Genomic DNA, 25,163 nt, shown 5'->3' on the forward strand with positions numbered 1-25,163 from the left:
AAAGTAACTGTAACTGTCTTGTCACAAAAGAAAAATCAACCAGGTCCTATAAAATAAGACATTCACAAAACACAAGAGACATGTAGTACATTAAGATTTCTTTATTAAATCATCATAAGGCAGCTGAGTATTGTGCAGACTGTTCTGAAAGAGAAATGCCCCGTGTTCAGAGCACTGCCCACTGAAGAACTCCAGATACGCCTGATAAGGCACATTTAGAAAGATCGGATCCATCACCCCACCTGAGTAGTGTGCAGGCTGTCATCTGTACATATCAAACTATATAATTCATGGCTGAACAGTTTTCCAAATACCTTCTACGATGGTGATGTGAATAGTTATCAAATATAAATTCTCAAAGTGAAGAATAAAGATCTTGAATCACCCTTTACATAACAAAATAACTCAAATCAAAAGTGTTTAGTCATTACACTCCGGTGATATTCAATGTGTGCCAACAGACTTGTGTAATGGACAGATTAAATTAACCTGACCATTAACAACCACATTAAACTTTCATAATTCAGAAAAAAAAGACATGCTAGTTATAAAAAAAGAAATCATGAATTTTTTGGTATCTCTGCCTCAATGACATCCAATGACTTCCTTCAATGACCAACACCATTTTTTAAATGATCCATCACAAGCTCCCAACAGCATACAAACTAGTAAAGAGGGGAGCGACACCTCCACCTTTCACATTCACACAGAGAACAGCAGCATTCGAAAAACGATGTATGATCTGTTTCTCTTAGTATCACAAATGTATATCCACACATGCACAGATCCGTCTGAAGAATTTGTGTATCTGGTGACTGGACTGTCAGAGAGTCTGTTTCACTAAGGGACTGAACTATGTAGAAGACGATTAGAGGTTAAACAGGAGCAAGGCATGGCAAACAAAAAGTTAACATTACCCAGATGAGGCCATGATTCAGTTTAAATTTCAGCACTGATACTTGCATTTTTAAAATATGAAAAGTCTGAAACATACAAAAACAATTTCTTCAAACATTTTCTTTTGTCATCTGTGTCCATCAGGTGTAAGTCCAAATGTTTGAGAATTAAAAAAAAAAGAATCTGACTGTCCCAATAATGGGTCTCATTTATGAACAGCAAGAAAATGACCAATGTGTAAATTTTTCGTAATCATTCCAAAGTAAATGGTTGCATTGAATGGAACTTTTTTTATGATTATTAGCACACACAGTTCTGCAAGAATGATTTTACAAATGTTAACACATTTGACTGAATGCAAGAATTTTCTTACGAATGGTTTATGAACCGTAGCGCATTAATTTAATGCAGCAATTTATATTTAGAATGATTTCGATTCATTACAGGAATATATGCAAGAATGGTTTTACAAATATTAGCACATTCAACTGAAAGCAACAACTTACATAATAATGTTTATGGATGTTAGCACATTCAATGCAATAATGGTTTGTGAGATTTAGCGCATTTAATTTAATGCAGCACTTCACACGAGAATGGTTTACGATTGATAACGCATTTGATTCCTTACTTCCAGTTTAAACAAGAACAAATTTACAAATATTATAGCATTCAATTCAAATTTAACAATTTATCTAAAAAATGGTTTGACGAACCTTAACGCAATCCACTGCAACAATTTTATCTAAAAGGGTTTTACGAATGTTAGCATTTAATTTAACTTCATGCAACGATTTACATAAGAAGGGTTTTACAAATGTTAGCGCATTTGATTCAAAGCAAATATGTAAAAATGGTTTTACGAATGTTAGCATAGTTGAATCAATGCAACAAAGTATGTAAAAAATATTTTACAGATGTTCTTAGAGCATTTTATTCAATGGGACAATTTACTTAAAAATGATTTTACGAACAATTTACGCTTGTGTTTTTATGAGACTGAAGGTCTTTTAAAAAGGTTTCTGTTAACAAGGTTAATGTATTTTTAGGCAATCTTTTTGAATAAACAAATGTTGAACTCAAAATGGGAATATGGGACAAAGACTTCTCATGAAGCCAACTAAATGGATGCACTGTTCACTAACGTGACATTCTCTCACCAAAATGAGATGTAGCTACATTCAACAAGACTATTGCTAATCCAAAGCAAGCCGCACATAACCAGACAATCATAAAAAAATAAACAAAAAGAAAAATCATGCAGATAAAATACAATGTGTTGAGTAATTCATGAAAATGAGAGGCAGCATGTTGATTATAAAAGCCATCATTAATACAAAGACAACCAAAGACAATTCGGGAATACATTAAAAAAAAAAAAAAAACATCTGAAAAAACGAGAACATCTGTATATGTAACGTGGTTATTACTACCAAAGTGGTCGGTTCTGACTGAAATCCTCGAAATGGAAGATATATAAAATATTAATCCACCTGTCTGTATAACAATACAGTACACACAGTACATCAAAAGTACTAATTTACCGAACAGGAAATGCACCAGACTCACAGAGTAGTGCATCAACCAATGTTGCTTATGTAAAACATCGGCCCGCTTCTCTGTTTCCATCACGTGGCAGAAAACGAATTTTACCCCTCCTTAAGACTCGGCCTCACCCAGTGCAACATGTCAAACACTGGCGGCCGAAGCTATGCTTCAGTCATCCTGAAAGAAATGTAAGGAGAGAGTACAGCTTGATTCTAAGGCAACATAGGTTTTTAAATGGATAGATGAAGAGTCTGTCTGTCAGGAAACACATCCTTCCAGCAGAGTGGTCCATCAGAGAGTCTGCAAAGCGGTCAGTGTGTGGACCAGTTGATGAAGTTTCTGCAGCATCATGACTGATAAAGTGAACCAGTGAGCACAGGATCAAAATGTCTAACTTTGGAGAAAAAGCGAGGGAGAAAGGACAGAGAATCATGGGACCACTAGATGGCACCACTGTTACAGAGGAAACAGAAGGTGTGTGGTGCAGTAAAGGCATGATGTCCCTTGAATTCACTGGCCATGTGCATGTGGGTGAAGTGGTCTGCAGGCAGTGCGGCATTGACGTTAAGACTTGTGCCTCTGGGATTCACAAGAATGCTAGGAGTCAGCTATGAAGCAGGCTTTTTTTTGGTTGGGTGCAGGCCTGCCTCGGTGCCAATGTTGACAGTGATGTTGGTGTAAAGTGGCTGGTAATCCCGGGACATGATCTCATACTCCACTGTATTCATGCCGTCTTCTTTCCATGTATGCCGAGTCTTTGCCAACATGTTAAACCTGGATGAGAAGAAACAGCTTGAACGGAGGAGGTACTAGGAGATGATGTCATCATATTAAAGAAAAAATGTCCTATTTAATATTTAAGGAAATTGGGAATTTCTCATTTGGACAAAAGGTTTCCAAATGCAGATTTTGCAACAGAGAGCCGCTTGGTTTGAAAGCGATTTATCAGATGGTCGTAAGGCGATTGTACCTTTTGGGATTCACTTCATTGCCTTTGTCATGTTTGTGTTTGATCATCTTATATCGGCCCACTTTTAGAGACGGACGACTGATCAGCATTCCTCCGAGTGAGACCCTGAGAAGATGAAGAAAGTTAGAGGAAATCTGATAAACTGGTTCCAATTTCCAATGAATGAGTGTGAATTGATTTCTATTAGACACACCTTACAGGAAGCTGCATTGCAATTTGAATCAGAATTCCAGAATATTTAGAATTTACTGAATTTACTGAACACGTGTATTCTGGGAAATGGGGTGTTCTTTCACTCTGGTCCACAAAAGTTAATTTAGTAAATATGATCAAATGCACTACCAAAAAAAGTGTGTTGTCAAGATTTTTTTCTTTTCTCTCTTTTTTTTATTTTTTATTAATACTTTTATTTAGCAATAAAGACTTAAGATAAAAAAAGAGCTTTGCAGATTTATACACTTTCAAAGTAAATATACGCTAAATTCAAATCCTATTAGTGCCATTTAAAACAAATGCAAAGATTTTTTTTTTACTTTGTCATCATTTCAAGTCTGTTTTTGACAAACTTTGCTTTCCAAGTTAAATATACATTTACTAACATTAAGGATTTCAATTAATTTTATTTGGACAGAAAACTACATATTACATTTCATATATTTCATATATATTCGATCCTTTGCATGTGGCCAAGCTTGTGAGCCATGACTACACAATCCACCTCTATAAAGCAGACGGTAACACACTGTCAGATGTGGACTCTAGCTTTGAACTAGAGAAGCTGGAAAAGACGGGTGTTTCATGGCCAGCTGCGACACAAAGACAGATCTCCTCCCACTCAGACCCCTCCATTAACACACACACACACACACACACACACACACACACAGATCATTATGCATACACTCAATCCCTCCAAATCAAATAAACCCAAGATCCCTTGTGCTCACTCACCGGACACCAATGTCATCGTCCTCACCACCCCAGCCCCAGTAATTGTTTGGGAAACCGTTCATCTTGAGGTACTGAACAGGGGTCAGAGCCGACACTCCTCCAAAATACATCTTATAAGGCAACCTGAGTGATAACCAGAAGGAGAAATGCACAACAACAACATAAAATGTCAAGCTTACTATAAGCATACACAAGTTTGTTTTTATTGATTTCACGTTTTTGTTGTAAAAAATCTCTTATGCCATCATTAATTCATTAAAATACTATTTAAATTTTAGTGTACACAAAATGTAGTTAACAAAAGTTTATTACGCAAGTAAATGGATTGTAAATTGATCTGATAGTAAATCATGTATATTTGCATAATCTGTGTTCAGCTGTGAAATGCAGGCATGAAGTCAAATGAAATGCAGCTAGAGAGTGTGAAGAACACTGACTTGTAGCCAAATTTGTCCATGGCAATGGCAGCGTGCTTGGGATGAGTGTCACAGACATAGGTGTTGCGGTCGTCCTCTGGAATGAGGTCCACGTCATGAAAGAAGAGGCAGTCCCAGTCCTCGTCCCTCATGGCTTCACGAAATCCCACGTTCATCAGCTTTGCTCGGTTGAAGGTGTAATTACCAGCCTACACACACAGACCGCTATTGTTATTGAACAATTCATAATGGTAAGAACTGAGCATAGCGATTTGAGCTATTATTTAGTGTCTGTAAAAAAAAAAAAACAAATGAGTCCCTATAAATCCAGTTACACAAATACTGAAAAAACAAAGCATACAAACGCAGCTGTGCAGCCTTTATATACATTTAAACTCATAAAAATGTGCTGAATCTATAATATTCAGGATTTTCAGAGAGCAGATTAATAAGGATTACAGTCTAATCCATGGCCTATTGACAAGAAGTAGGAATATCAAAGTCAGGAACATAAGCAAGAAGATGATTTTCTTTTCATGGTTATCCATGGTTTTGTAAAACAGCATTTGTGTGAAAAATGGTTGAAAATGCAAAACTTCACTTTCACTGTTGTTATATTATTTCAGCCTTATTGACATTCTATTGTAGTTTTTGTCAATATTTATATTTTTTATTTTGATATTTTAGATAATTTTACTTAAAATTTGAGTAATTTAGTTATTATTACTATTATTATTATTTTTATTTTTTTTGTTTAACATTTTTATTTCAGTTTTAGCTTAAGTTATTTTAGTAAATCAAATTAAACTAAATAAAAAAAATTATAATAAAAAAAACGTTTTATGATGTTTTATATGTTTTACACAGTCTAGGTAACTTTACTTTTTATCGCTTTAACGAATCCTTGCTGGATAACAGTATAATCATGTTTAATCATTTTTATTGAATAAATAAAAAAGCATAAAAACTATAACCAAATAAAAGTAGGATTTCAATCTCACAGAGTTTAACAATTTGGCAAAAACAATGCAACTTAAAACTGCTGTACATCTATAATCCTACATAAAACTGTATTAACCCAGGAAACCAACAATGATAAAACCAGACAAATGTAGCCCAGGAAAACAGGTCTGAATCTGGCACACTGTTGTATTATGATCATTTTTCTTCACTAAAATGAGAGACCAGCTGGAGGGGAGAGCAAAATATGACCAGCGATTGACCCGTCAGAGCGAGGTTTGCATCTAGATCGACAGCTATAACAGGATAAAGTGATTAGAACTGGCTCTGACAGGAAACAGCAGGAGGCACAGTTTAGTTGTACTATAACAGAGCTGCATATTTAATATGTAACCAAGCAACAAATACATCTTTGTACAACATGAAACTGTGAGAGCACGGTCTAAAATTAACACTCACACTGCCAACTGAGAATAAAACTTGCTTTGGCAACCAAATAAAATAGACATAATGTTTGGATTTATCTAGGGTTTAATGTAAGAATGACAGTCTGACCTTAATTGATGCGAGTGAATCAAATGACAAAAATTCAAACCTTCTATGAAAAACTTGTAACACTTGCTATCATTTCAATGAGAGACCGTCTACTGGGAGTCAAAATACAATTCCTTGACCAGCGAGAAATATTTATAAAATGTACATATTTTTCAGTTCAAGTGATTTCTGAATCACCAAATGACATCACATCAATAACAGGCTGCAGACGCACCTGGTGAATGATATAGATGCCATAGTTGAGCTGCTGACGCTGTAGGAAGGGATGCAGATAGTAGAGGAGGAACTTGAGGTGGTGTTCTCGATTTCTGTGGGGAATGATAATTGCAGTCCGATGGCGAGCCTCGCAGTTTGGCGGCCTGTAGCGACCCCCACGGACAACAAGTGGATTCTTCCTCTCCACCTCAGCAAGCGTAAGCCCAGAGGGGAAAGTGACATGAATTGGTCCACCTGAATATAAAAAAAATTGTGAATGGGAATTTTTGCTTGATGAGGTTGAAGCATTTGACTTTCATTTAGAAAGGCCTAAAAAAATCTCAAAAGAGGAAACATTATAGGTGATTCACACTTACATTTATTTTGAACCAAAGCCTAACAGACTGCAAAGTGGTTTTCCCAGTACCAGCATGACTGGACTGTATATTCTTGCAGAAACTATTATGGTTTATAGAAGAAAGTATTTATAGTCTATCATTTCGGTATATAATCTTATTTCAGTATCTTCCTAATACAGTAATGGATTAGTTATCCTTGACTAAACCCAGATTTGACATGCTATCCATGGTTCTCATATCTTTTGATCACTGAATTTTTCAGCACATTTCTAGTATTTTTTGTGAGTGAGGGGAAGAACCCAGGGAATTGGAAATCATAAAATGTAAATAATAATAATAATAACAATAATATATATATTTATAAAACACACACTTACATAAATATATACAAGTGCGTGTAGTTAAATATATACACACACAAAAAAAAATTCTTAAAAGAAAAAACTCCAAGGTATGTTTGTAATGGTTAACATACTGATATAATATTCCCAATAATGAGAGAGATCAGAGATTTGATAACACACTTCTGAGCAAGCTATCAAACTCACCAATCAAAGGAGACTGCTTGGGGCAGTAGGGCATGTCCTCTTTATTAAGAGCAGGGCCCAAAAGAGAGAGGTTGGCATAAACATCCGTATGGTTGTGTCCACCAATTGTGTGTCCCGACGTAGAATCTGTTTTACGGAAAATCCGGAAAAAATATGACACTCTTTTCTGGTAGCCCTCTCGAGATAGAAGAGCCATGACCACTAACTGGACGCCCAAGAACATGATTAGGTAGCGCCATTTGGACTGCAGCGTGTACATTGTGACGGAGCTGTGTACCACGTTTGAGAGTCAGATGAATGGTCTTGGTGTGTTTATGTTGGATAAGTTTAAGGAACTGGACTCATTCCTCGTATCTCAGATACTTCAAAGTTTTACTTGCATGCTAAGAGAAGAAACAAATTAAACATATGGAAGGCTGGATATGTAAACAAATCAGTTGTTTCAAGGATTGGCAGATGGATCAGATATGTGGAGTAGATGTAACGTTTGATGAAACACAAGGCACTTCAGATATGATGGATGAAAAGGCTAAGGAGAGGTATCATTTATTCTAACAGACGTTCAGGACTGCTTCGGTTTGAATTAGATTTGCTTTGCTCAATGGCAGTCTTTCAGCCTATTAATATACAACTCCAAATGGAAACTCCCAGTGGTCTTCTGGTGTTTTCATGATTCAATGATCTACTGAGCTTCCATCAAGCTTCACCAAAGCCGTAGGATCTGGAAGGATGTGTCCACTGGCTGAAAGGAAACGGGTTTTATTCCCAGAAGGTTCTCAACAGCAAAAGTCCTCTAAACGTTTCATGGTCTCTACAGAGTAAAGAGTGGGAGCCACAGTCTAAGGTATTGTTTTGTAGTGTGTTTGTGTGAGATAGTGAGTATGGATATGCTTCTTGGATATGTAGGAGGGGAAAACAAAGAGGAGGGGGGGAGGGATAATATCCAACACCCCCAGCTATTGTCTCATTCTGTCCTCGTTCAGGGGGAGGGTCTGACACCCCGTCCAACGCCAGCTGGTCCAATGACAGGAGTCAGTGTCTGAAAACAAAGGAGGAGACGTGAGGAGTGACCCAGAACAGAGGCTTTGCAATAGGTTTAGTTTGTTTATTTCCTTCCGTATTCCATACCAATTCACTCAGTTTACAAAGAAAAATAAATAAATAAATAAAATACTGTATGTATACATATAATGCTGTCAAAACTATTCGCAATTAATCGCATTCTAAAAAAAAGCTTTTGTTTACATAATATAGGTGTGTGTACTGTGTATATTTATTATGTGTATATAAATACACAAACATGCATGTATATATTTAAGACAAAATGGTATGTTTATATATAATAAATATATACACGCATAAATACATGTAATATTTTCATAATATATGCTGTATGTGTGTGTATTTATATATAGGCAAAATAATACATATACACACACATATAATATGTAAAAAAAAGCCTTAATTTTGGATGCGATCAATCAACCTTTTTTTTTTGCATAACTTGTCCGAGAACTTCGGCTCAAATGCTGCTCCAACAAAGCAGGTGATTGGGATTTACTACTATAACAGAAGAAGATGTGCATGACAACCCCATTCGATTAATCTTACAGCCCAGTATATACACACAGCATACACATAAATAAATTGATGCTTTCATTCTGCAAGGATGCATATATATATATATATATATTAGGGCTGAAACGATTCCTCGAGTAACTCGATTACAAAAAAATGATCGAGGCAAATTCCTCTGCCTCGAAGCCTCTTTTAATTTATTTTAAATCTCACATCAGGTTCTTTCGCAATGATTTTTTTAATGTGACAACGCGTTTACGTCACCCACAAAGCGGAAGGAGACACAAGCGCTGCGTCCAAAATCGCATTCTGCAAGGAGTCAGCAGTGTTTTGATTTGAGGGCGTGGGCAAACGTAAAGAGAACGTCGTGGCGTGTGTCCATTGCAAGATAGAGCTGGAATACCACAACTAGGGCCCAATGATTTCCGCGATGCAGAAAACGCAGAGGGAATCGTGGAATCCAGTCATAAAAACGGAATTTACAGTTTAACGCGGAATGGCACGGAATTTGCCAAATTTTGAATGAATTAATCAAAAATAAGTCATTGCACTTACATCAAATCACGATATGGACTAATATCTGTAAATATTAAGCCGGAACAGTCTATTTAAATATGAATCCTGCATGTTCTGCGTGTCTCTGTTAATGAATGGAGCAGAAGCACGTCTTCCTTTATTAACACACACTGAAGCGCACGTGACGCTCGCAGTGATTTCAGCGTCTGTCTTCTCACTAAATAAGGACGTGAACACATGAACAACATCTCCAGAACTGCTCTGACAGCCACTTCATGAGCATTTGACCGTTTGATTTGAGTAAAACTAGCGTCACATCACATACACAGAACTGTAAAGGTACGTCAACCCGTCAAAATAAAAGTCCGGTTAAAGACTATTGTTCAGCAGAATGTACATAGCCTACTACTAAAAAAAAAAATAAATAAAAAACGTGTTTTATTTATTTAAAACCGCAACTGAATGTCACTTAAATGCACTTAATTCATCTGTCAACTTAGGGCTGGACGATTATGGCTAAATTCAAAACCTCGATTAATTGAACATTTTACCTCGATTACGATTAATGAATGATTATTTTGTTTCTGTTTTTTTTGTTTGCCCTCATAGTTCACTGACAAGGCTGGTACTGTAAACAGGGCCGTAGCTGGGGTCAGCGGGGCCCCGGTGCAGGTTGTACCAGTGGGCCCTGTTTAAAAGTGTTTAATTTGTATGTTTGTTCTGTTTATTTGTTTGTGCTATTTACACAGTGTTTAAGTTTTTTCAAGTTTGTAAGTGTCCAGGTACAGAAACCGAATAATAAAATGTAAAATAGCACTGTAAAAATTAAACATACAGTCAAACCAAAATTCATTCAGACACCTTCAACATTTCTCACATTATCAGTTTATTTGCTATAGTTTAGAAAATGGTAATAAAATATGACAAGAACTCAGAATTAAACTGTCAGAACAAATTCATCTTGATAATTTCAGATAACTTTGATTGTAATCCATTAAATATCTTTCTATCAAACAAAACTTCATACAACAGTCAATACTTTGTTGGCCAATTACCAAGCAATGATTAATTGTGTTCAGTGTGAAAAGGTTGCCTTAGCAATTCCGCAAAGGAGAGCTCAGTTCAGTGTTACTGTCTGTGAGAAGGCTCTCTCTCCGAGTGCGCACCGAGCACAGCGCGTCTTATGTTTTTTAATGCTTTAAAGTCTTAATAACACGTGAAAATGATGCGCTTTCATGACAACACGCAGCAGCGTTCTGTCAACTGTCCTGAGCGTCTTTTTAGACTGGCCTCAGCCAGACGGTTGAGATCAACTAGTAAAGGGGATATTTTTTCCTAATGAAAGCGCGATCTGACATCATAGCTCACTATCAGCAGTTATTTTATCTATGTTCGTAACATTTCTTATAGATTATTGCTCGGTGTAAGAGATAAATAAAGGTCAGATAAAGATAAATTAGCACAGTACCAGTACGAGTGATTGCGTGTGTGAATTAGTCATACAGTCTCTATATTATTGTGAAGCTGTGGGTTGTAAATAGCCTTCAAAAGTAGAAAAATATGCTATAATAAGTTTTGAGATTCTAAGCTACTTTAGTAATAAATCACAGGACAGCACTGACAACTAGTTTTTGCTTTCCTCTGTGCGCGCGATCTTCACAGCTGTTTATATGAGTGCTCGTGCCACAATGCAGCTGCGCGAACATGGGAGCTAGATATAATAATACACTTTCGACCGTCTAATCGCTTGAATGTCCAAACCATAAAACAAATACAACTGACAGTTTAGTGAAGACGCAAGGCTCACTGCTCGCGCGCCATCACTATGTGTTGAACCGGCGTTCACCTCCGTGTTTTGCTTTTATGCCACTGACTGGACGGGGCAGAGTCATGTGGCTACACACGCGGTAGTATGTTTTTTAGGGGGAAGTATTAACAGGATTAAAAAAACGAAATAACCCACATGGGAACATTAAGTCGGTTAGAGGTTCTGAATTTCGGTTTCGATTACATTTCGATTAATTATCCAGCCCTATGTCAACTTTGTCATTGTTCACAGTACAAGTACAGACAGAGAAACAATGGGTAATAATTAAATGTTTATTTTTGATGTATGCATTGCATTCTATGCATTTAAAAATACAAATATTGTTTTTTTTCTAAAAAAGGAAACTTAGTTGTTTGTTTTAAGAGACCCAGGAGTCTTATTTTCTCTTGCATAATTAATATTGCACTTTAAGCAAAAACACATTTTATCCGAGTACTCGATTAATCGATGGAATTTTTGGTAGAATACTCGATTACTAAAATATTCGATAGCTACAGCCCTAATATATATATATATACACACACAAATACACAGAAAAGTATGTTTCACAGTTTCCACAAAAATATCAAGCAGCATAATGGTTTTCAACATTGATAATTTTAAATAAATAAAGTTATTATTATTATGATTATTATTATTATAAAATAAATAAAAAACTTTCATTTGCCAGTGGCAAACTCTACCAGCTTGTGTCACTCCCCCCTCCATTCCTCCAAAATGTGTTTAGATGAATAAAGCCTGCACTTGGTTCCAACATGGCTGACTTCCCAGACACAGGCCTTGTCCAAGTGGAAGAAGGCAAACACTCTCAGCGGGAAGGGAACTCTGTAAGATCGGTCCTAAAAGCCACATCGCCCAGCTGGGAATTCTGTCCCACCACCACGAGGATCACTCGCTAGAAAAAGAGACCTGGGGCTTCAAACAAGCTTAATTTAATCTGCCTGACAGTCTGATGTATCTGTGCTTACAAATCAATTACAGCTCATTAAAACTACCACTCACAGGCCAATAATCCTAATCTGGGAATAGCGCAGGGATTGATGGATTGGCATGAACAGAAGATGAGGCGATGTGTGAGGAGAAGCATCATCTCTTATTAATCTCATCTTCAGGCGATCCTTCTCACAAATCACAGAGAGGAGGCCAAAGAGAGAGGAGTCAAGGGAAAGGCTGGAGGAGATGCTGTAAATTACATCTTTCCACTGTTCTTAAATGACGTCAGAGAGCATGAGGCTTGGCTTTGTGCTGACTAACATGCACATTCTGTCTGAACCCATTAGGATGGATATTAAAAGTAATTTTTTCCTTTACTTTCTACTTAATATCTATGCACTACATGTGCAAAATTTTGATTACCACAGACAATCACTTCTAAAAATGGATCAGCATGGTCAAATATTTTTGACCGTCAGCACAACAAACTATCCAAGAGTTTTTCAAATTTGTTCTTTTTAAAAGAGAAGTTACATCTTGGTGTGTCTCTAAAGCCCCTTTCAAACTGCACGTTGGACCCGGAAAATTGCCGGAACATTGCCAAATTGCCTTCTGTGTGAACACAAAAATGTCCCGGGATTGATTCCGTAATGTTACATAGTAACATTGCCGGGTTCAGTCTCGGAACGAGTGTGAACAAAAGCCAGAACAAATGCCATGTCGTAGTGATGACGTTATCTTGCGACTCTTTTACCAGGTGTTTTCTCTTTACGGGTTGTGTGTGAACATACGCACATATTCCGGGAAATCACTGGGAGTGTGAAAGGGGCAAAATCTAGCAACCCAGGAACAACTGCCGGGACACTTTACCCATGTATTTTCCGGAATCGCAGTGTGAAATGGGCTTAAGAAATAGGCCTACATCCAATCTAGGTCAACAGAACCTGAAACTAACCTTCGTGTCTGTAACTACACATTGACAAAAGAGTCAGGAATGACACTGATATGATCTCATGACATAGGAATGTACAAAACTAAACTTAAGTAATGAGATTTATTATGTTGACTATGTTGAGAGTAACTGCTGAAACATTTAGTGAAGGATTCATTATAATAATTCAAACTGCTGTTTTTTGTTTGGCTTCAACTATCCACCTTACATTTACATTTACATTTATTCATTTAGCTGACGCTTTTATCCAAAGCGACTTACAATTGCTATATATGTCAGAGGTCGCACGCCTCTGGAGCAACTAGGGGTTAAGTGTCTTGCTCAGGGACACACTGGCGGTTCACAGTGGATTCGAACCCGGGTCTCCCACACCACAGGCATGCGTCTTATCCACTGCGCTAACACCACCCCATTATTTATATTATTATTATATACCTTATTTTTCAACGTGGAAGTAAGACATTTTCTGTGTATGTCCAAGACTTCCGGTTCATTAAATTTACTTAAAGTCCACTCTTACAGTAAAAATAAGGTGACTTTGACTAGTGTTGTCAAAAGACCCAGTGCCCGGAAAAATGAAAATGTCACGGTACCAGGTAGGGTTGTGCCGATAGTATCGTCTGAAACTGAAATATCGGACTGAAACTGTCCGCCTTGACTCTGATAACTCGTTAAATCCATGAAATGAAAGAGATAGAAAACGAGGAGTTGGTGTCCCACACATTTAATGGCTGCTACACGACAACACGCTCTTCTCATACATGACAGATTAACTCTTTCTTGGCGTTACAAATAAAGTAAAGACAAAATATTAACAAGGCGGCAGAGCGAACTTATCATCCATAGTGGTTCTCACGTAGATCTTCTATTAGACTTATCACTTATAACACTCACTATGTGGTGATGACGTTGACGTAGAAGGACTACGTGAGAACCACTATGGATGATAAGTTTGCTCTGCCGCCTTGTTATTATTTTCATGCACACCGCACTATAATGTGATGCATGCAAAATACAGAGTTTTGGCCATTACTAAGTCACCATCCACAAACAGACGTACATCGTTTGCAGATATAAGGTGTTTCATTGCACTTTAACAAGTAATCTGAACGGCCTATATACGTGCACTATTTTAAACGAGCCCTCACTGAGTTTAATGCCACAGTTATGTTAGAATGCATCTCATTCTTGTTTCTGTTGCGGTGCGTCGAGCTCGTCATGAGGTAAAGAATGGCATTGATTTTATTTTTATTGATAAAAAGTGTGTGGTTTTTTTTTTATTAGCATATTTTTGTGTTTTGCTTTGGTACCAAAATTGGTACAGAGAACCGTGGATTTTCACTGGTATAGGTACCGAATACTGAAATTTTGGAAACGTGACAACAATAGCAGAGACCGTAAACTAATGAGGGGGGAAAATGGCAGTGCTTGTGTGGTCAGGCTCATTAATTATTTATTTTTTTAAAATGTTTTTTCTCATCATATCCAATTTAGTCTGAAACTTACAAACAACTAAAGTTAAAGTAAAAAGGATTTCAAGGCATTGGATGTTCTGAAAAACAGGTTTCAAATTCTATTGTTTAGCACAAGTAAACATTTGTATCTGTAGTTAATGACAGTACGTTAATACACACTGATCTGAAAAATAACAAGAATGTTGCTGTAAAAGTGATGCTTTATCATGATCACTATATTTGATCCATGTAAGTCTCCATATTTGAACTCAACTCAAATCTGATTATCTCTGTTGCACTAATCATTAGGGATGGGCGTTTTCCACAAATATCACATTCGAATATTTGAGCTCACAAAAACGAATATTCGAATATTCGTTTATTTAAATTAAGTTTAATGAGTCAGACATTATTTTTCAGCAACATTTGTTTTCGTCATTTTGAACAAGCTTACAATAAGCTTGAACATTACACATCGTGTTTTGTATCTGAAAACCTTTAACAATGCGTGCAAACAAAAGTACAGATTAAAAGCAAAAAAAAAAAAAAGTGAACAAAGAAAAAACAAAGCAGCCTGCAGCAATTAGGCTATTGTACAGAATGTAGCTTACACTTAACTTTTAAACTGTCAGCAAATCTTTTTTGCTTTTTTTCTATTGTTTCAACTGTTCTTGTTAAGAAATACGGGCATGTAAACATGATTGGGGGAAAGTCGGCTCCTTAGTCTGCTGACCGCGGAGAAAACGCGCTCTGACGGCACAGACGTTGGCAGGACTCACAAATAACGGTGTGCTAAGCGAATACGTTTTGTGAAGCGCTTCGTGTTTTCGTTTCACCACTGAATGGGATCCTCATCTGGTGGAATACATGGCTCCAGCAAGAACTGTTCCCACTCGTCTCGGCTGGATTCTGTGTAATCATCGCTGGAGAACTGGCTCAGCCTTTTCTGAAGAGTGGGCATTGCATCTTCTTCATCGTGGCGACTGCATCCGCACCACTCGCATCAAGGAAAATGTTCTTTTTTTTTCTTACTTCTCTCATGTTTTCATCGAGAAACCTGAGATGTTTGTGCCGAGGGTCTAGGGCAGACACGAGAAGAGGAGTTTTCACTGCATTCTCCAAGTTAGCAGTGTTTATTCGTTGCTTGAGAGATGCTGCAACAATGTTCTTGGATCACTTTCTGTGATTCTCCACGGCATATTTGAAGTACTAGAAGACCGCAGTTCTTTTAGGGGGCGTTCACATATCGCGTCTTTTGCATGCTCAAGTTTGTTATTTCCAATGTAGGCGCGCGGTATGCGCGCTCATAATGGAAGCGACGCGGTCGCGATGCGCATGCGGTGCGACGCGGTCCCGTTTTTCCCCAGGCGCGTCCGAACAGCATCGAGTTAAAAACATCTCAACTTTCAGAATGCCGCAAGCGCACTGCAGGTCATGTGACAAGAACTAAACATTCAGCTTCATCCTTTCCTGTAACAACGTTGAAAGCTCAGCCAAGATGAAGGAACAGCTGATCATAGCTGTATATGGATTGCCATTGTGAAATAAATTTAGTAGCAGAGTACTGAAAGCGATTTTTTTTTGTGCTGCAAATCCATTTATCCTTTGCTGAAATTCCCGCGTCTTCATGGAGAGAACGCGTCGCCTCAGGAGCGCTTCTGCCCGAGCGCTTTGGAAAGAAGGAGAAAGCGGAGCGCATAGCCTTTTCCACGCCTTATTAGGCGCGATATGTGAATGGCCCCTTAATCATTCATTAATTATTTTTTGCTTGCATACACCTTCAAATATGCCGTGGAGAATCACAGAAAGTGACCAAATTAGGTTTTATTGTGAATTTTTTTTTTTTTTTTTGCGAAATTCGAATATCATTTTTATTTAATTTATCGAATAATTAGAGCAGAACGAATATTCGAATGTTCGACTATCCGTGCACATCCCTACTAATCATCCCCAAAAAATATTGAAAAATCTATTTTAGAGGCCAAAAAGCCTTCTGGCAAGGGACACTAATGCAAAGTCAAGCGTAGCAGGTCTGTGGCCACCGAACTGGAACAAAGTAGTCTTACTAAGCCACATGAAGACAAGAGGAAGCAACCAATATTAAGATAGGACAGAGATGGAATGTGAATATTGTGTCCTTTTCTTGCCTTGCCAGTGGACATGTCAACCCCCCCCCCTCCCCCTGCACTCTACATTCAAAGAGACAGCACTGACATTACTATCTTCTTCCTTTCACTCTCCTTCCTCACATGGCAGCAAGCGTGCATCTTTACACATAGGGCAACAACTGGCACAATGTATTGTGCCTGAGGCCTTATTTTTTTGTGTATAAACTACATAGCCTGCTGGCAAACAGAGAAGAATAGAACATGAATGGGTAAATATAAAGTAAATTGACAAAAATATACAGAGAGATCTTTCCTGCTGCAAAGGCCGTGGTGACTTGTGTGGCTTTGCTCAGCAGTGCAGCAGAGAGAGATGTGAAAAACTGCATGACACTTACATGAGGCACCAACAGTCTGGCTTAACTGAATAATGAGATTGCATCTGCGCTAGCATCTAATGTCTCTATGGAGCGTGGAAAACTGTGTCAGACTGTCCTTAACTAAAGGACAGAAGAGAGGCTGGTCAAGTCTACTTCACTTAAATATATTTTTTGATTTTTAAACAAGATGATTATTTGTGTAACATTCGAGAAATTAGCCATTTTAAGACACTATTCAACAGGACAATGACCCTAAGCACACAGCAAGAGTGGCTTATAGACAACTCTGTGAATGTCCTTGAGTGGCCCAGCCACAGCCTGGGCTTGAACCCAATCAAATATCTCTGGAGAAACCTGAAAATATGCATCTGTCCTTATACAACCCGAATTCCGGAAAAGTTGGGACGTTTTTTAAATTTTAATAAAATGAAAACTAAAGGAATTTCAAATCACATGAGCCAATATTTTATTCACAATAGAACATAGATAACGTAGCAAATGTTTAAACTGAGAAATTTTACACTTTTATCCACTTAATTAGCTCATTTAAAATTTAATGCCTGCTACAGGTCTCAAAAAAGTTGGCACGGGGGCAACAAATGGCTTAAAAAGCAAGCAGTTTTGAAAAGATTCAGCTGGGAGAACATCTAGTGATTAATTAAGTTTATTGATATCAGGTCTGTAACATGATTAGCTATAAAAGCTTTGTCTTAGAGAAGCAGAGTCTCTCAGAAGTAAAGATGGGCAGAGGCTCTCCAATCTGTGAAAGACTGCGTAAAAAAATTGTGGAAAACTTTAAAAACAATGTTCCTCAACGTCAAATTGCAAAGGCTTAGCAAATCTCATCATCTACAGTCCATAACATCATCAAAAGATTCAGAGAAACTGGAGAAATCTCTGTGCGTAAGGGACAAGGCCGGAGACCTTTATTGGATGCCCGTGGTCTTCGGGCTCTCAGACGACATTGCATCACTCATCGGCATGATTGTGTCAATGACATTACTAAATGGGCCCAGGAATACTTTCAGAAACCACTGTCGGTAAACACAATCCGCCGTGCCATCAGCAGATGCCAACTAAAGCTCTATCATGCAAAAAGGAAGCCATATGTGAACATGGTCCAGAAGCGCCGTCGTGTCCTGTGGGCCAAGGCTCATTTAAAATGGACTATTTCAAAGTGGAATAGTGTTTTATGGTCAGACGAGTCCAAATTTGACATTCTTGTTGGAAATCAGGGACGCCGTGTCCTCCGGGCTAAAGAGGAGGGAGACCTTCCAGCATGTTATAAGCGTTCAGTTCAAAAGCCAGCATCTCTGATGGTATGGGGGTGCATAAGTGCATACGGTATGGGCAGCTTGGATGTTTTGGAAGGCTCTGTGAATGCTGAAAGGTATATAAAGGTTTTAGAGCAACATATGCTTCCCTCCAAACAACGTCTATTTCAGGGAAGGCCTTGTTTATTTCAGCAGGACAATGCAAAACCACATACTGCAGCTATAACAACAGCATGGCTTCATCGTAGAAGAGTCCGGGTGCTAACCTGGCCTGCCTGCAGTCCAGATCTTTCACCTATAGAGAACATTTGGCACATCATTAAATGAAAAACATGTCAAAGACGACCACAAACTCTTCAGCAGCTGGAAATCTATATAAGGCAATAATGGGACCAAATTCCAACAGCAAAACTCCAGCAACTCATAGCCTCAATGCCCAGACGTCTTCAAACTGTTTTGAAAAGAAAAGGAGATGCTACACCATGGTAAACATGCCCCGTCCCAACTATTTTGAGACCTGTAGCAGAAATCAAAATTGAAATGAGCTCATTTTGTGCATAAAATTGTAAACTTTCTCAGTTTAAACACTTGCTATGTTATCTATGTTCTATTGTGAATAAAATATTGGCTCATGTGATTTGAAAATCTTTTAGTTTTCATTTTATTTAAATTTAAAAAACGTCCCAACTTTTCCGGAATTCGGGTTGTACAACATAACAGAGCTTGACAGGTGAGGAGAAGAATGGCAGACAATTACCAAATGCTGATGTGCAAATCTTGATGCATCATATCCAAAAAAGTCTGTAAAGGTGCTTCAGTTAAGAACTGAGTTGAATACTTATGTAATGTACTTATTTCAGTTTTTTTGTTTCTAATAAATTTACAAAGTTGTGACAGTTCTGTTTTTGCTTAGTCATTATGGTGTATGGAGTGTAGATTGATGTAGAAAAAAAATTAATAACAAGCAGTTTAACATAAGGCTGCAACATAAAAAGTTGTGATAAATGAAGGGGTATGAATACTTTCGCTAATATGCTTTGTAATGGTCAACGCTACCCTGCTCTCTAGATCATACAAGTACTGATCAGTACATTTTAGAACAATTTCAGTAAAGATTATGTAACAATCACAACAATCTTATGGTTAATTGTTTATTCATTTAAATGTGTTAAATATACAGGAATTACGAAGCAATATCCTGATCTACAAGTATTAAAAGACAGCAAGTATTATAAGAGAAAGGAAGAGAGAATAAAAGTCGAGAGGCTTCAAACCGTTAGAATTCTTAGCCAAGTCAGCAAGACAAATACAAAGTTGGCTGGAGCTGCAGAGCATCTGGATTCCATGTGTTATATTATGAGACGAGTAGAAGAATAAAGGAGTTTGAGAAGAGGGTTGGATTCCCTGGATCCTACAGCCTGCTGTCAATCAAATCTTAAGAGAAAACAATCCCTCATTCTCTAGCTTCATTGTCACACAAGGTCAACAGTCAATCTATCAGCCAATTCACCAACATCTGTCCATGTACAGCAAAGCATGTCCCTCCAAAGCCTACAAGATCACTCAAATACACACCATCTGTACAGTAAGCCACAGAGCGTACAAAACCGTACTGTCCAGAGGCTTGCAAGGCAATGCAAGTATGTGGCTTCACAATGCCTAAATGGCAGAACTTTTCAAACACATTTACAAAAGGTAGACCATGTAATAGAGGATACTGTGAATGGCCATTCTGGACAGAACAACCCTCTACATTGAGAGTAAAACACTTGCATATGCAACGAAATCTTCACTCTGGGCGACTAAATTATGTCTAGCTAATTATATATTAGCTAATGCCTAATAAATTCTCAGATTTTACCGGTGTGTGAGTTCGAGGCTAAGTATACATTTAGCACATATATATTTTCACTTGCAGAACACACTGACTGAGCGCTTCAGAGTTTCACTCTCCATCAAGCGATCTGTGCTTTTTTTTTTTAGTTCATCTCAATGGGAGTGCAGCGCACCTGTGTTTGATGTACCGTAAACTCTAGTCTAGTGTAACAGCGCATCACTCACCGTCAATTTGGTGAGAGCAGAGAAAGTGAGACAGTCTTACATACATGCAGAATTGATGCGCTACATGTAAACAATATTCTTTGTTGTATTTTCCTGTCAAAATAACGGAGATCATTTGGAATTCTTTTTGTGTCTTTTGGGTTTTCTGGTAGTGAGCGGAACCAATCTCATTGGCTAGTGCTCACCTATTATTGTCCCTGTTTGGATTTCAGCGAATCAGTTTGAGCAAACACGCACAACCTGATTAATATTCATGATGAATACAGTAGCTCATTTATCCTTAGTGCGTTTTATACCGTTCTTAGTAGAATTCATATTTCATATACTATTATTTTAATTATCTTCTTATGATTATTATTGTTAGTTCCCCCGCCCCCTTTTTTATTTTTTATTACAGAAACACTGAATGACCAACAAGTCACCACCACTGGTCCTAAATTCTGTAATATATATATAAAAATTATCATCTTGGTGCTTTCATCCAGGATGTCTAATGCAATATCCCACATTATTTTCATAAAAAGCACAGGCGGAAATACCGGAACACCAAATTTACATGGAATCAGGAAGACTTCCTGATCAAATGCTAGATACAAATGTAAAAAATAATAATAATAATAATAAAAAAAGTAACATAAAACAAGATTTACAGTGGTTTCGCAATTTCACAGGTAAAAACAGACCTGAGCTCAAAGTGCATCAGAGCAACTACAGGGAAAGAGGTCACACTTTAGGGACAATGGCATTCGGTTGTCAGAACCTTCACTCGGTCAGATCCAGAGTATTTATATAACATCTCTGCACATAACCTGAAGGGAAAGTAAATGCTAAGCGTGCTGAATCCAGACAGACTTGATGCAACAAAAAAATGGGATCTTGCTTACAACACCAGAGTTGTTTGCGTAAGCTATGGTTTCAAATGAATCCGAAAAAAAAAAAATCAAATATACTCTCTGGGAGGGCATATAATAGTCAATGGCGATGCAGACAATCCTTTGTGATGCTAGAGGATTTAGTTTGTGCCCGCAGCAACAGTACCAGGAAATATTTTCCCTCAGCTTTTTTACTCAGCCTACTAAAGCTGTTTCTAAAGTCTCACATGAAACAATCAAACAGAATTCAACAATGCATAAAAATTAAAATAAAAAAAAGTTCATTCAATACAAACTATGATCACTATTTGCTTTTTATCCAAAAACACTTAACCTAAATAGACGGGATGTTAAGCAAAAACACTGAATGTCAATAACGATGAAAATTGCTAAATGTACATATACTGCCTCAGGGCTCATTTTTATCAAATATTGTGTCTCTTTAAATAATTTTTCTCTTTAAGGGATACAAAGAAACATTTACAAGCAAAATTATGGCATTTATTAGAATATAAAAGTACACTAGGTTCTTAAATATTTCTGCTTCTAGCTTTTTATACATAAAAATATTGCAACGAAACAGTTTGATTTTATGTTATTAAACTTTTTCCCGTGACAAAGAAGCCTGGACAGAAAATACCAAAAATAACAGCCAGGGGGAAAAAATACCATGCATAATGCACAACTTTTAATTATACTGCCTATTGTTTGTGGCTCACATCAGGTTCAAGACATTGATGCCTGCTTACAGGTCAGCCATTTCTCATTTCTAAGTCACGTCTGCTAAATGAATAAATGCAAACAAATGTAAATATGTTTTAAACAAGTTCAAAATAAACCAGGACTTCTTATTTTAAAATGCCCGTTTTATATTGCCAAGATAAAATATGCACTCTTACAACCATCTACAAAATAATACAATATAAACACCATTAAGTAAACATTGTCTAAATTAATTAACAGTAGACTGTAGATCATTTGAAATAAATGCATGATATTCATTTATTGTATACTGCTTAGAAACCATAAGTTCTACAGGGAACTTGCAACTGACGTGCACTCATATACTGTAGTGATTCCAGTCTTTAAATGATAATGAAGACATTTGTTACACCATTTAAGATATTTAGAGCCTTAAATTAAAATTCCATTAAAACTGAATTTAAATTTCATAAAACTTTTTCATAAGGGACTTTATTGGCATAAATGCTCCTATATACTTTTTATAGTTTGCACACATCTACTTTTACTGACAAATCATGAGAGCGAAATGCTCACACTGTCAAGCCCTGGGCCTGTGAAGACAAAATGTTGGAAACCGCCTTGATACAAAACATTCCGATGAGTTAGTAAACCTGGATCTCATAATCCAGTGATTGAACAGGCATCAGATTCAGAGCATAGCTGCCATACTATGGTGACAGCAAGTACACAAAGCCAAACTCTTCTGGGGCTAACTAGTTGGAAAAATGCATCTAGTTGGTTAATTCCCTTGTTACATAAGAACCGCAACTGACAGATGCCAAATATTAGGAAACAAAGTCAGGAACATATTAAGTTCTTCAGAAAAGAACCGCAAATGTTTTTCAAACCCTAAAACCCGTACCATTTCTCAAAGTTAGAATGTTATAATACCAGCAAACATTTTGCATTTGACTCTACTACAGTGCCACCGTACAGAGCAGAAATTATCCATTAACTCCCAACGGATATAATTCCTTTGACCTTGATGGTTTAAAATGAGACTGCGGACATAAAACCACATTTTCACTGACCCATTTTGCATTTCACTGTTCCTATATGCCACAAAGCTACAGGGAGAGCAAAACCCATTGAGCGAGCAGGACAACCTGCTGCTTGGATCTGTAACCAAGACATAAGATCCCAGGGGACTAAAAACTTCAACACCTAACAAAAAAAAAATAGTCTCTCACAGGAAAACAAAGCACAGCAATTTATTATCAGGACTAGATGGAAACACTTCCTTATCTAAATGCATTTAAGAACTAACCTGAATGATGACTTAGTAAAAATTATTTTCCAAGTGACCAAATCACACAGGGTTTAAAAAAATATTTCTGGTCCTTAAGCACTTTATAAATCACCAACAAAGGATGACAAAAAGTCAAGGTTTCTTAAGCCTCCTTATCACACTATAAATTACATCATCTTCAAAGGAAATTCAAAATGCTTCAAAGAATGTTCTTTCTTCATAACGCCTTTCAAGAAGTGTTTAAATAGCCAAATTCGATCCATTCACTAAGAAATTTACCTAAACCGTTGACCAAAATACAATGAATTTGCATGGCAAAAGAAGAAAATAGAATGGCCCAGAACACAGATGCTTGACATACACAAACAGATATTATACAATAGGGAAATGCCGGTATCAATTTTTCCTGTTGCGATTAATTGCTAATGCTTTTATCTCGGTATACAGTATTATTAGGATATTGATAATAATATAACCAGTTCAAAAATACGAAGCAAAAATTTTTACTAAACAACATTAGTTATTTACTATAAAAAAACAGTAATAATTCAATAAACGCTGATATTTATAAATTGTTCTGTTAAAATAGACAATAAATCAAAAGCTGCACACGAACTGAAACAATAGATGTAAATATGTAAGCATGTAGTACAGGTATATTTATGCATTACATATTTCACATATTCATAACATGAACAAATGAATGTCATTTTTATATTTATACATTTTTCTTAATTGTTTTATTTTTGCTGTTCTTTACGTTTTGTTGTGTCGGGCCAATCAATAAATGCCTTAATTTGTTGATTTTCTAAAGAGTAACACCCAACAAACAACTAATGTATTCATAGTAGGTAAAGTAACTTATTTAATGTACTGGGCAACATTTTACAAAAAGGTCCCATTAGTTAATGCATTAACTAACAATAAGTAGTGCATATGCTACAGTATTTATGAATATATAATAACATTAGTTAATAAAACTAGAACTATTGTAGTTTATTTTAACACAGGTCCATTAAAATATTAAGATTAGTAAATACTTTAAAATCATTTTCATTGTTAGTTCTAACATACATAGTTAACTAATGTTGACAAACGTAAATGTAAAGTCTTACTTTGTAAGATTTATGTAATCATGCAGATCAAGAGAGTCCCTATTCTAGGTAGCATTATAATCCAAAACAAAGATAAACAACATGGCAATTAGTTCGAAAAACTACTTTGCATAAACAACAACAAAATAAATGTTGGCAACAATATTGTAACGAAGTCCTGCAGTGACGTCAAAAGTAAAAAATTACAAATTTAAACGGCAATGAGTATATGCATCATCACGACAAACACAAACTGTGTGTCAGTGGTGCGTCGTCATAGTTGTGTTTAACAGTCACAGCTGGATATGATGACACACTATGACCGATGATGCTCTGTGTGTCAATCTAGCTCCTCGAAAAAGCAAATAATCAGTTTGCCCATAAACATGGGTCAACTTGTAAGGAAACGATGCTGAGCCTGTAACATTACGGTTAGCTACAGCAGGCTAGCACAACTGGGGCTCCTTACACACTCACTAACCCTCCGAAAGGTGGGGAAATTAAACTTAAGGGCCAAATGAGGGGAAAAAAAGATCATAAAATGAGACTTTAGAACTTACCTCAGGAATCTCGGACAGTTTGGTAGACTATTGCCTCAGATATTTCGTTAGTCCTGTTTATTTAAGACTTCGTCGACTCCGACGGTTGTCCTGTCGGAGTTGAAAGCGCCCAGCTTGCACAGGAAGTGATGTGCTCTCGCGCTGACGCTGCTCTGCTCTAGTGC

The 25,163-nt window shown here is 37.1% G+C and overlaps 1 protein-coding gene across 1 annotated transcript; it reads right to left on the bottom strand.

Moving 5' to 3' along the window:
* Positions 1–960: 960 nt before the first annotated feature.
* Positions 961–25,163, bottom strand: LOC132158771 (beta-1,4-galactosyltransferase 3-like). The gene is made up of 7 exons (XM_059568326.1): positions 25,000–25,163; positions 7,400–8,438; positions 6,512–6,747; positions 4,804–4,991; positions 4,367–4,489; positions 3,416–3,520; positions 961–3,219 (listed from the first exon to the last, which is right to left on the bottom strand). Exons 2-7 carry the CDS (start codon positions 7,656–7,658, stop codon positions 3,054–3,056), a joined length of 1,077 nt encoding a protein of 358 aa, XP_059424309.1. The 5' UTR covers positions 7,659–8,438; positions 25,000–25,163; the 3' UTR covers positions 961–3,053.

The sequence above is a fragment of the Carassius carassius genome, chromosome 15, assembly GCF_963082965.1.
Source record: "Carassius carassius chromosome 15, fCarCar2.1, whole genome shotgun sequence".
NCBI classification, from domain to species: domain Eukaryota; kingdom Metazoa; phylum Chordata; class Actinopteri; order Cypriniformes; family Cyprinidae; genus Carassius; species Carassius carassius.